Source organism: Amphibalanus amphitrite, unplaced genomic scaffold, assembly GCF_019059575.1.
Source record: "Amphibalanus amphitrite isolate SeventyFive unplaced genomic scaffold, NRLGWU_Aamphi_draft 000126F_arrow, whole genome shotgun sequence".
Lineage (NCBI taxonomy): Eukaryota > Metazoa > Arthropoda > Thecostraca > Balanomorpha > Balanidae > Amphibalanus > Amphibalanus amphitrite.
Window position 1 is genome coordinate 885,766 of NW_024881621.1, and position 13,753 is coordinate 899,518.

The 13,753-nt window shown below is 46.3% G+C and overlaps 2 protein-coding genes across 6 annotated transcripts in view; one reads left to right on the top strand and one right to left on the bottom strand.

Moving 5' to 3' along the window:
* Positions 1-35: 35 nt before the first annotated feature.
* LOC122381717 (eukaryotic translation initiation factor 5A-like) lies at positions 36-11,735 on the bottom strand. 5 transcript variants are annotated; one of them, XM_043366206.1, is made up of 5 exons: positions 11,598-11,735; positions 4,496-4,791; positions 2,604-2,735; positions 2,046-2,112; positions 36-648 (listed from the first exon to the last, which is right to left on the bottom strand). In XM_043366206.1, the coding sequence occupies exons 2-4, from the start codon at positions 4,775-4,777 to the stop codon at positions 2,047-2,049; spliced, it is 480 nt and encodes a 159-aa protein (XP_043222141.1). In that variant the 5' UTR covers positions 4,778-4,791; positions 11,598-11,735; the 3' UTR covers positions 36-648; position 2,046. The 5 variants fall into 5 exon arrangements, with proteins under 5 accessions (XP_043222141.1, XP_043222142.1, XP_043222144.1 ...); XM_043366207.1 differs by having other exon boundaries at positions 11,682-11,700; XM_043366209.1 differs by having other exon boundaries at positions 11,602-11,690.
* Positions 11,736-12,416: 681 nt separating this feature from the next.
* LOC122381719 (FERM, ARHGEF and pleckstrin domain-containing protein 1-like) overlaps positions 12,417-13,753 on the top strand; it is a 57,092-nt gene continuing 55,755 nt past the window's right edge. Inside the window, exon 1 of the mRNA XM_043366211.1 lies at positions 12,417-12,648. The gene's annotated coding sequence lies outside the window, so the exon portion shown is untranslated. The remainder of the gene's footprint in view (positions 12,649-13,753) is intronic.

Sequence of the window (13,753 nt, forward strand, 5' to 3'; positions counted from 1 at the left end):
GACCGCCAACTCGCTCTTTCACGGCACACAGCGAACAACACGGCGCATTATATTTACCCGTGAACATCCCAAGTTCAGCCCGGCGAGACGCTAGTAAGACTTCTAAAAAGGAAACTCGGTTCCGCACGGCGCGGCGCGTGTCAGTTCGTTAGTGCAATCACCGCAGTCCAGAGCCACCTATGAGCGGGGTGCCACACCACAGAGCACAGACACCTGGCGGCCAGCGCCGCACCTGTCGGTGGTAGCGGTACCACTCCCATCCACCCTCTGCACAGCGTCACCAGACACCCAGCGCCCTCCGACAGACCCCATCCCACCGCCCACACGCCCGTCACCCACTCAGACCGACACACGCACACACAGACACGTCCCTCGTTCACGCGCCGGCTCAGCCCGGTCAGCGTCACTCGCGTCCGTCTCACTGGCCCGCCGCGGCCGGCGCCGTCCGTCACTCGCAGCCGTGGCCACACACGCAGTCGGAATCAGTCGTGTATTCGCCGTCCAGTCACAGTGTGTCGAGTTGCACCGGGGACGCCGGTCCGGCCGCCCAGGGAATGTCACTGCACGCACGGCCCACTGTCCGTCCGCCCGCTCCGCTCCTCCGCCGCTCTGCCTCCTGCCGCAGTCCTCTGCTGGTCTTCAGCTCAGCTGCGAACGCATGGCCCCCTGGTTAGCTGGCGAAGGGTGGGATACTGCTAGCAGGGCCGATTTTGGGTAGGGTTCACACCAAATGCAGACTTAACAAGGTCAGGAATCAGGCCGAGTTCACAACTAGCTGCAGTAGAAGGGACACACAGGTTTTACTATAATGCAGCTCACAACCGAGACAAAACGTTGAAACAGTTTCATGCCCGTTGTAAACTAGGGGGTACCACAGTCCTTCATTAATCTAAGCACAGGACAGCACGTGTCTATGTATGTCCAATCGAGACTTCTGCAAGTGTTGGCAGGACGGGTAGCCACCCGTTGAGAAATAAGCATTATGTGTCCTTGTAAAAGTTTCCACATAGAAACGCCGCCCAACATAGACAAATGACAATTACCTTTTTTATAGACTGGTAGAAACATAGTCCGAGCCTATCTACAATGGTGTCTCGCTTCTGAAAGTTGAAAGTTATTGTACGCCAAAAAATAAAACTGGACATTTCTAAGTTCTAGAAGCAGCATCGTACTATCTCAGCAGTATGAAGTACAGTCCAGTGCTGCACCCCTCGCCGCTGCAAGAGGAGTGTGGATCGCAGTCTGTGTGGTGGCGTCACCACCAACACCCCGACACCTGAGCCCCAACAGCAACAACAACCGGCATCAAAATGGAATCCTGTATTAACTGCCAACTGCACAAAGCAAAACATGATTTCAGAATTTCAGCCACCACGTCATAATCGCGTGTTGGGGTCGAACTTGTGTCAGGTTTGAATCAGATCCATGAGCGCGCGGGCGCGACGCCGGACCCGGGACCGTGGCAAACTCAGTCAGACCAGGCGGCGCCAATAACCCTATAAAAATCACACGCCAATAAAACTACAATGGAACGACCCAACTGTACACAGGGCGTAAAAAATAATTTTTTCAGGGAGCTGGGTCCTGGGCCGTCTGCGCGCGGGCCGGAGCCGGCCGGCCCCTACTGGAGGGGCGCACAGGACGTGTCGCCTAGGTCGGAATCGTCGGTCGGCGGTGGCCAGCGCGCTGCTCTAACCGGCTGGAGCCGCGCCGTCCCACACAACAACTAACAGGCCGGCCGCGGGCCAGGAATGAGAGAGAGAGAGAGAGAGAGGAGAGAGAAGCGCTGTCCACGGCGCCGCGCGCGCGGGCGGCCGCGCGGCAGCTCCCGACCGCCGGCAAGGCACATGGACCGCCGGCAAGGCACATGGACCGCCGCACCCGCATAGGCTCGCCACCGGTCATCACAGCGTCCCTGGCCGGCCGGCCGTCTGCCCGTCTGTGGCTGTGACTCGCTCCCCGGGTGTCAGTCTGTGTCTGTGTCTGTGAGTCGATGTCAGAGCGACCAGAGCCCCGCTCCGCTGGCACCACCCAGCCGCGCACACCTTAAGCGTTGGTGTTGACTTTGCTGGCGATAATAACCTCTTCGGAGCAGGCCTTCAATACGGTACACTGTGAACAGACAAAAGGCGGGCTGTCAGTCATCAGCGAAACTCCACAGGCCGACACGCTCAGTACGCTCACCAGAAAACTTAACTAAAAAATGTCCGATTAATGAGCCACAATGAATTTAGATACGGTTAATCATCATGGACCATAACGTTGCAAAACTACACAAAGCTCACATACTAGTACATATTCTGCACATATCAGTGTTTGCGAAAATACACTTTAGGTGGAGACTTCCACTGGCGTCCAACTGGCGTCCAACTGAGCAGACGTCCAAGTTGGCGTCTAACTTGGCGCCTAGCTTGGAAGTTTCCGTCCAACGGTTATACGCCAAGCTAGACGCCAACTTGGACGTCCGCTCAGTCAGACGCCAGCTGGACGCCAGTGGAAGTCTCCACCCAATGGGTTGATGATAATTGTCAATGCAGTGCAGTCTCTAAGCACTGAGACATTGCCACGTGAACTGGTCTTTACGCCACCGGCAGCATACTGACCAGCATCTCTTTGCCGTCGTCGAAGTCCTTCTGGATCTGCTGTCCGAGGGTGCCCTCGGGCAGGCGCAGGTCACCGCGTGTCTCACCCTTGTCGTCCATCAGAGTGCAGAAGCCGTCATCGATATCGATCAGCTGTGGAGAAGGGGGACACGGTCAGACGGCTCGGGGCGGCAGAGCTGGTCATGGAGCGAGGGTGCAGCGGAGCACTCCATCAAGTGTCACTCTAAAACGCAGTGATCATTCTAGGAAGTAAACAATGCCGATTTTAAGGTTAAACAAGCCACCTGACTATCCAGAAGAGCGGCACTTCCTAAAATCTTCATGACAACTTCATGACAATGGCCGATATTTGCAAGACATGCTAGCAAAATGTTTCAAACTATTTCGTTCATTCATTGCGGCTGGAAGTGCAATCAATATAGGTAAAATCAATATAGGATGATCACTGACCACTTATGACAAGGTCATGACCGTCAACTAAACATGAGCAGTTTGTATTTCGTTTTTCTAAACATCCCTTTCTGCAGGATTTCGGAGTCGTAGCAACGAGCCAGGAGTCGACCGTCCAAGCTGCCTGGACTCCGACTCCGGGAATGTGTATTAGAATAGTGTGGCTTGCCCATGAGACTGGTTGGTACAAACTTAAACAAATAGCATAGCTAGAGTTAATCAATTTCAAGTATATTTTGCACCAGATTGGTGTGGTAGGTCGAAGATAGACTTCGACCTTATGTCATAATTTGGTCCCCGTCCTAGGGGACTGAGCACAATTTGGACCCCTCGAACCGATCCACTGAGAAAGTATTGCATGGCTTCCTCCTCCACACCGGCGTAGGTTAGGATCACGTCCAATAGGTCATGACAGTGCATTGACCCGGAGTGGAGTCGGAGTCTGAGCCGGTCAAAAGCCCGGAATCGGAGTCGCAACAGGAATCTTACCACGCGACAGGAGCCTAAACACTGCCTTTCCGTCCCATTTCGCATGGCTAGAACCAAAGACCGAAAATGGGGAACAAAGACACGGCGTTAAGGCACCGACCTAAGTCTTGAGAGCACGATTTGACCTCTAACAATTTTTACAGCTGAACAAGGCAGCAACCAACCGGCACAGCCTTCTCCGCTCAGATGGATTTGCTCCCGGCTACATCTATCGCCGGCAACTTAGGACACGTCCATGCTGTCCACATGTATAGCACCAGGTATTTCAGGCCGTACCTGCTACCACAATCTATCACCAATGCAGCCAATCCGTTCCTGGACCACCCCCGGATGTGCGCGAGGAGCAGTACGGCTACCTCGACCAGTCCGCAAGCCTCCCACCACTGAATCCAGTCTACATTCACATTATCGGCGGCCGGCGCATACAGAATGCAAATCGGCTCAGCACGGACACTGACAGCAAGCCGTCCACCCGGGTACCGCTACGGGGCACGTGACGAAGAACCTGCGGCACCGCTCTGGCTGCGATCAGAGATGCACTTTGTCCCAGTACCTAGCTAGTGAAGACTCGTGTCTTTTGTTAAACCACCGCGACACAGTTATCGATTGATTACAAAGATGGCCAGAGTCAATGTGGTGACCAGCCATCAGCACCAACCACCCACTCGTGCCTGAGTATCGTATGCACGGCAATATAATGCTGTCCTTTTAGGAATTGCTGTAGGGCGCCCTTGAAATCTATCCCATTACTTGGTCTATGGGTCAAGCCACATGCTGAAACTATAGGTATTTACCAGCTAACTGACGAAAAATGTCTTAAAAATAGCACCTCTCAGTTCACACTTAAAAATTTAAGCATTCCATATTACATTAGGCAGAGCCTTTCACTGGGCCACCCAAAACTAAAATCTGCAATTTCAGATAGGTGAGCTTATCAGCAGCCAGTCACTTGCCTGCAGGTCAGTACGCTTGACGACCGGCACGTCCATGTTGTGGGTGGAAGGACAGATATCCTCGTTCTTCTTGCCGGTGAAGATGTCCAGTCCGACCATGTGGACCTTGGCGTGGCCGTGCTTGCCCGTCTTGGAGGTGGACATCTCGACGATCTTGCACGGGCGGCCCTTCAGCATGACGAAGCCGTTCTTGCGCAGCGCAGAGCACTGCATGGGGTACGTCGTGGACGCACCCGAGTCTCCCTGGCCCTCAAACTCATTATCAAGCTCAATTTCGGCCATTTTGGCGGGAGATTCTGAAAAGAAAATATCGTTCATGTCACAAACAACGATACACGCTAATAAAAGGAGGACAATTACTTTGTCGGTTGCAAGTGAGCACTAAGCATCTTTTCGACACAACAGAAACATCTTCGTAAGAGGGACCTGCCCCAGCCTGAAAGCTGAATTTCTTTTGAGAGGCTTATCGCTAGTTTCACCACATATCTGTGGGAAGTATCATTTTCTTATAAGTAGCTTCATCCCATCTTATCCATTATTTACTAGATTTGATGCATCAAAGGTATGGTCATATAAGGTTGGGACTTGGGTCAGGTGATCAGTTCTGCTTTCAGTGGATTATCATGCTATTTGCTGCACTAACAGGTACAATTTTATAAGAAATTTTGGCACTGCATTGTAGCATTCAATAAACCTTCACTGAAAAAAAAAAACAAGTCAGATTTGGTACCAGAAACTAAACCAACAACCCTGGCCTAGTGCTAACCAGAACACTAGCACTGTTCAAAGCAACCAGGGAGGGACAGGGACAGATTTCAAAGCTTTAACTACCTTCTGCACCCTCTACAAACTTAAGAAATTCACAAAAAAACAAAAGGGAAGGACACATCCCTTTAAGCTTAAAAAGTGATGCCACGCTTTCATAATTACATTCTACTTTTTAAACAAAAATGTTTATAAGTTACACCAGACCACCCATTGAGTCATTCTTGCTTGTAAACTACCTGTCCTTTTTAGGAGCAAAAGATTGTAGGTATGAACAATGTTCTTGGTTGATATATGGCTTGAGACAACATGGTGTGGGTTTTACTCAGTTTTGAGCTCATCCCAAGGTGCAAAAGGCAACTTTCACCAATTTCAAAGTACACATGCATTCCTGACATTCTGCTTTAGCTGCAAGGGCTCCAATACTGGACATAGCAGCATCACAGAAGCTGAGGTCCACACAGTTATTGAGGGATACATTTTGTTGCTTTCCACATTTTTCAATATCCTGAATCCAAAAATGATGCTCATAATTGCACTAACTATCATGATACTCCATTGAGGAGGTCACCCAACCCAACCATATCTGACCCAACCCACACTTGGCTTCTGCCAGTGGTAGGTATTGGGTGTTATGTAGGTGTAGGCTCAGGTAAGGTCAGGTTAGGTTGGGCTGAGTTTAGTCAGATTAGGTAAGATCAGGTGACCTCACCTCAAGGAATTGTATATTTGCTGCGCTAATCAACATTGTATTTGGATTCAGGATGTTTAAAAACATATAAAGGTAGCTTTATTCCCTGAAAAATTGTTTGGACCTCTTCTTCAGTAGGTATGATAGGTACCTAGGATCAATATTCCCGGGTCAAACTGAACACCATTCATAAATGAAATTAGCATGTCAATTGATAAAGTAACAAAAAGGGTAACCAGTATTTTCCAAGTGTTCAAACAAAAACCTTAACTGAAGATGACCACCTACAAGGGATATAATTGTTATTACTTCTAACCTTAGGGTTGTAAGTAATGTTATACCAAGTTAAGTGTCAACCAAAGAATTTCAAGACAACAAATTGATACAATTTTTAATTTTAAGGTTGAAGGTATTGTTATGTCAAGTCAAGCAATAAGTACTTTCAAGAGAACAAATTACAAAACAGATATAAAAGAGTAGCTAGGCATGGCCTAAAACTCATGAACATATGAAAAGTTTTAATCTTCACATCAGCTGAGCATTGCCAAATTACCCTAAGTCCATACCATATGACCCAATCTACCATTTTTCTTACATTTAACACATTAAGGGAGCCAGACTTCAATCACTTATGAGTGAGACAATTTCAGGTACATGTGTAGCTGAAGTCTGGTTGGTAAGTTGATAGGTTGTAGCACGGTGACTATAAATACGGTGATCTCATCTGGATTTGGTCACGTGATCATTTTCGAGCGCATCGCACGTGCAGTTGTGGCGAGGGCACTTCCAGAAATTCTGGATCCATGCGATTTTGGAGCCAATGTAAAGTCTATGGGGAAATGGTTCATTTTTATTTGTTTTTCTTATCACACCTAAACTTTCAAGTTTTTCTCAAAGATACACCCTGATTCATGTGTAGAATTGATTGGTCTTTCATATGGTATCAATTTTAGATTTTTATCGGATAATTTCAAAAACTACTTACCATTTAAACTACAAAAAGAGGTGATTGCGGCTAAGCATTGCGACAGCCATGTCATGTCATTGGGAAATTACGATTTCTTGTGCATCTTCATTTTAACTGTTCTCGAAGCCAGTACCTACTGGATGATTCAAGCGTAGAATTTGTTGAACTTTTGTCTTTTGTCACTGTTAATGCCTTTATGAAATAATGCATCAAATCATTTCGCCCCGGCCGACATGAACGCCGCTGTGAGCCGGTTTTGGCGTCGGGGAGAGAGAGAGAGAGAGAGAGAGAGAGAGAGAGAGAGAGAGAGAGAGAGAGAGAGAGGGGGGGGACGGGGACGGGGACGGGGACGGGGACGGGGACGGGGACGGGGACGGGGACGGGGACGGAGGGAGAGAGAGAGAGAGAGAGAGAGAGAGAGAGAGAGAGAGAGAGAGAGAGAGAGAGAGAGAGAGAGAGAGAGAGAGAGAGAGAGAAGACCAGGGGCCATCGGTGAGGCGGCGTACCCGCGCGGGAGCTCCACGCCAGGTACTGGGAGCGGGCTCGCCTTTTCCTCGTAGTGACCCATCAAGGCTGGGCGGCGGCGGTACTAGTTTCGCAAGGGACAGACATGGAGCGACTCGGGACTCGTCTCAGTCCGGCCGCTACCCAGCCGCCCGCCGCGCCTGGCCGGGCTGCTGCTTCGCCGGCCGGGTGGCGCAGGCGGCCCTCCCGGCTCCCGCCCGTCTGGGATGCGCTCCCCAACCGCAGGGCGTCGGCGGCGCCCAAGAGGCACAAGAATAACGGCGGTGCTGCGGGCGGCTTGTGGGGTGACGGTACCGCGCTCCTTCCCCGGCTCCTCGCCGTCCGTCCCCTCTCCCCGATGCCGTTTTCTTCCAGGGGAGGCGCCCCGGCCGCCGTGCCGGGGCGTAGCGCAGTCTGTGCTTTAAGTACAGCAAGATATTCACCCAGGCTAGATTAAGGTCACAACAACCTAGGATTAAGGGTGGCTACAGACTTTAGACTTAATGCAGACTTAACATGAAGGTATTATATATGCAACTAAATGACACACATGGTATTTGTTCTAACCTTCTCAACAGAAAGTGAACATGTCAGGACAGCACCCCTCGATGACCATTATACTCAAGGGGTGTAGGCACTGATTCCCCAGGGGTGAAGTGATAGGAGCACAAACATGAGTCACTAGTTGGCTCTGTGTCTTTCCTCCTGCAGGAAAAAAATATATGTGTGATGCCCAATGTGAGGTAACTGCATATTATAAAGCTGGAAATATTGTACAAAGTTATGACAACACAAGCAAACTATGCATGTTACTGCTCTTGTTATTGCTATATTGATATGAGACCTCACAAGACACAAAAATATGCATGGTAAAAAAGGGAGCAACAATACATTTCAAATGTAGCTTGTCATTAAAATGATCATGAATTTCACTACATCAAAAGTGAATGAAATTAAGTGATAATCAAAGACTGGAAAAGAAGATCAGCATAACTACATAATATGTCTTGTTTCCAAAGCTAAAGTATGACCCTCAATGTTGCAAAAGTTGGTTGACTTTAACAATAACTTTGAATAAAAAAACAACATATGGTAAACAGTCACACTTCAAGGAAATCGCAAGATCCATCCAACCTTTGACATGCCCTGTTTGGAATGCTGTTAACATGCTATGATCTTCACAGAATAGGTAAAATCAACTCAAAATATTACATTCTTTTATTACAAATCATATCTTCCCATGAACTTCATTATTGTGACTGCAGAGCTCATTCAGTCAATCAGAGACTGTGCAGAGACTTCATCATTCAAACAATCAGAGAATCAATGTGCAGAGACTAACACTTTAAAATCTAGTGACATTTCACAAACATCTTTTATGCTACAAGCTTATGCTTACCAAACACTTTTTCATGACTCAAATATGGTGGTGTTTATTTTAAGTGAAAACATTCATCCAGCACTAAGCAGATTATTTCTAAGCTCCACAAAGTCCCAATTTCTGTTATATTTCGCTTGGAGTCACTTCATAGTTTGAACTCAAAGTGCCTTGTGGATTTACCTCAGTTATGTAGGTAAATCCACAAGGATTGATGGGCTTTACCTCAGTTATGTAGCTGCTCCCTCAATTTAAGTTTCTCGTTAAATTTCATTGAGGCGTTGCAAGATGGGCTGTAGCCAAATTCACTTCCCTGTTTGGCTGATGCTCATAATACCTGGACATTTTTAATTCCAATTTTTGTAGCTGTTAACAATTGATGAAGGCCCAAGTACCTAGACAACAATGACGTTACAGAGGAAACCCCTGGCTGTGTTTCACGGGCGCGCTGGCGCTGCCAGCGCAATCTGTGAGCTAGCGACAACCTCTGGTAGTGTTGGAGGTATAGGCTTGTTGATGTCTCTATGGAAATCAAAAGTGGCTGGCAAGTGTCGCGAAACACCACCCTTATTTTTGCACAATAATGGTGTGATAACTGTTGCTGCAAGAAAATATAAGGTGAAGTGAAGACGTGAAGTAAAATCAGGTCAGACATTAATATATACCCAAAAATAGCAGTGTATGGAGTACCTATATTCACATTACCAATAATATGATGCACAACAGGCCATAGAAAAACAGGTGAATAGGTATGGAATTGTAACCCAATTTCAATATCAACATGGCACTTGGCATTAACAGTAAAACACAAAGTTTTTTATGTTAAATCAACAGAGAAAACTCCTGAACATAAACAAAATGATCAGAATGTATAATAAGGATAAAAGTATAAATAAAAATCGACGAATCAGCCCATCATCACCCTTACACATTCACCACTCCCCATTCCACGCACAGATTGTTTACCCCTTGGCTTACCCCGTGTTCGCAGTCTCCCGGACGACGAAGATTCTAAACGCCGTCCGACCAATCACGTTCAAGATCAGCGGGGCTTGGCCGCGGTTCTCGAACGTCATTGGCCAGATTACGCAGAATCTTAGTCGTCAGCAAAACTTAGAACACGGGGTTATATTTTTCGCTATGGTAACAAAAGCGCCAGAATTGACTACCAGAATTGGATCCGAAGGTCAAATGGGTCACGTGACTGTGCAGTTCAGATGGACAACACCTGGGTTGTAGGTTGAATGTTCGTGGATTTTAGGTTTTAGGTTGGTAGGCTTGTAGATTGTACGTCGGTAGGTTCAAGGTTGGGCATTATCAGAGCAGACATAGCGCAGAGGTTTTCAAACTGAGGAGAGGCGCTGTAGGCTTGTAGGTTTTAGGTTTGTATTAGCAGAGCAGACATCACAAGGCTTTCCAACCAAGGAGGCACTGTAGGTTTGTAGGTCAGTTAGTTTTGTTTAGGTTTTGTTAGAAAGAAGCACCCCCGGGATAGCCCCTCTCCTCAGTTGGAAAACCTTCGTTTGACGTCTGCTCTACTAATACCTAAGGTACCTAGTAGGTCAGTGGGCAAGGTTAGGTCAAGTAAAGGTTACACTATGTTTTCTATTTTCACCATACCTCATCTACACATTTACCCAATTTCATTACCTACTTGCATCAATTTTAAACCCATTTTATTTTTAGTAAAACACAGTTCAGCATTTTAAAATCCTAAAATAAATGCATTTCATTTTGCAAGGTCACGCAGATTATCAATAGGTACTACCTACAGTAAGACTGGCAATAACCTCTTCACACTTCACCATGGCCAAAAGCCTTAACCCGGCGGCCGCTGGGCCTCCGCGCCACCCGCCGGCCGCTGGGGGGGGGGCATAAAGTTGCCCCCCTTTACTTCTGCGACGATATCGTCGCAACGCGAAGAGATAGAGAAGCGAAACTTTGCACACATCTTCCTGAATACCTAGCCGAGGTTGTGTCCAAATTTGGTGTCGATCCCATTTGAAATGACGTCACAGTGACGTCATAAGTGAAATTATAGATTTGCGACTCTCATATTCCTCACGATACATCACATATATGGGACCGAATATAAAGGGCCGATAATTGGTCAGAAACTAGATGGAAGTGTAGTAAGATGTTTTAGGATGACAGCAGGTGCTGTCTAGTTCATTTACAGTCGAGTTTCATGCTCAGCGTCATCAGAAACGGTCCATCTCGGAAAACGACAAAACTTTATGACGTCACTGTGACGTCATCTTAGGTGTTACAACCACCAAACTTTCCTCAAACATTGCCTAGGTATTCATTTGAAGCTATGCCAAGTTTCACGTTCGTAGCTCATCAGGTTCCGGAGATATTTCACAAAACGTAAAGGGGGGGCAACTTTATGCCCCCCCCAGCGGCTCGTGGGCTAAAAAACTGTCATAGGCATTCAAAACTAGCCATGCATATAAAGTATACACCTTACAGCGGTACTTCACTTTCATTATTTGCATAGCTCTGCATATCTGCAAATAATTTTTTCTGCATACCAGAAAAAATAATGTCCTATGATGATTTCAACACAAAAACAACAAAGAAAATGCGACAATAGTGGTAAACAAGCCAACATGTGGCTTATGGTTCGCACATGCGACAAATGAAGCGCTGTGAACCGACTACATAATGATCAATTAGCCTAATTTAAGCCGACGTATGGTTCGGCATCCCCTCTAGCAAGCATACAACAAACAAATTAAATGTCACGTGCAAGAAAACCATCAATACATGCATGCAAAATACATAAGAAACTCACATACGGCCAGCGATGTGTCAAGCTGGGATAAGAGAGCTCTACCGCGCATGCGCAAGGCGTTCCCTAGCCAGCTGAGTCACTAACCGGAAATACAATACCAAGTGATGAAATAAGACAATCAATGCTATTTTGGATTTTTAAAAAGATTTCGGACATCTAGCATGGCTAAGTTCTAGGACCAGGAGTGAAAAATATTCATCAGGAAATAGAACTCGAAATAAAACTGATTGAAAACCTGAAATGCTTTCAGAAAATTCACGGTAACGCGGCTATGGCAGGAAGGAAGAATGGAGAAAATAATGAAACAGTTCAAAACATTTATTTTGTTAATTTTACATGCATTTGCCAAGTAACAATTAAGCATTTAAAATTGCCCGATAATTGGCCTATATTTACTGCTCTATCAAATGGAAACTTTTGCGCGCGTTCGACATCCGGATAATCAGGGATACCTCTCTATATACCGTGGGACAACTTTCCCGAATCATCGGGATCATTCGGTGTTTTAGGCTGACACCGCGCACAATGGGCATTTCAATGGGTAAAACAGGTTTTTTTGAAGCAAAAGCAATGTAAAATGTGACAAATTGCATCGATGGTCCCTGCAAAAACAAAAAAATTATCGGTACTCCCGGAAAATTATCTGCGATTGTCCGGATGTCGAACGCTAGGCCAATCGTAGTAGTTTCTTTGTTTGTAATTCACATTAAATTATGTTTTAAAAAATGTGAAAAATACATGCATTAAATTACAGCAAATATACGAAATACTTCGATACACAAACAACATCGCAATTTACAAATATGATTTTATTTATTCACAGCCTTGATAGTTGTTTGTAGACGTTTCCAGCGCACACAATATTTGCCTCACAGAAGTTATTTCATTTTGATTTGTTTATTATTATTGTTTGTATAATGTTTCCTGGTGGGAGGGTTCTCATTATTTGAAAATATACACAGGCTTAATTTGTGAATTATCAGAGACTCACCTTGATGCTCGAGTCTCTTGCCTGGTCATTCAGAGTCATTCAAACAGTTGCTGTGTTACGGTAAGGCTTTTCATTTTTGTGTGGAATGCCAAGTGGTCGTGTTTTTTTTAAGGTTGAATTGTAGAAATTCAATTTCTACAATTGAAATTCAATTTCTACAATAGTCTGTCCATTCAATCCATCCATTCAAGATTCAAGCTAAATCTAATAACAAACAATTGAAAAGAAATTGATCATAAATAGGTATTACACATTTTTTAAAAATATAGTTTGAACCTTTTGATTGGTAGGATTGACAAGGACAGAGCCCCCGCTAGGCGAAGCCTGTTGTGTTGACCCTGCCCTCTGCCTCCCGACCATGCAATTCAACAGAATTTAGAGTCCAAAGGTTAATTTGCTCACATAGCCACGCACGGTCTGTCCCCTCACTGACTGCCTGGCTACAGCCTACCACCAACCGCAACCATACCTGTCGGCCCATAAACGTCAAGCGCTCGTCGCGCAGCGCTCGTCACGCTTCAAACCCAGACTGTTGTAACTGGGAATGCGTGCTTCCACCATGCAGAGTCCAATGCTCTACCGACTGAGCTACGGGACCAGCAAAGGTATGATTTTAGCTAGTAAAAAGACTGAAATAGAAAATGCAGCAATGTGAAACTCCTTTTCCTTGTTTGGTGAATGTTGACATGACCTGTCATCTTCATCTCTGTTATTATTCAATGTCATCATCATTGGGACCTTGCAATCTGGTTCAGACACCCCTTGGCCCTTCCCTCCTGTTATCTCAAGTTTGCCTATTCTTTTATCTATTCATTTGTTCATTTATATTTATTCAATATGGAGATGGAGACAGGAGACAGGAGAGTGAGACAAGGCAGAGGTGGAGACAGAGGCTTCTGTTCGTCCTGGTCCTGCTGGACGATAGTCCATAGCCCAAAGCTCCTCGATCAGGATTAGGTCTGGATGGTAGCTGGCAAGACTTCCTTCCTTCAGAAGTCTGGCAGTTTTGATTCGCACCACCACTGGGCCTTGGCAGAGTGATGAGCTGGCATGCAATCTTGCATGCAAATGTGTGCTGAGCTGTCATAGATCATGCATCGACTAAGAAACGAGCCGCCGGAAGCTCCTGTACGTAACGAGTCTCAGCTCTTTCAAAAGCATCTCA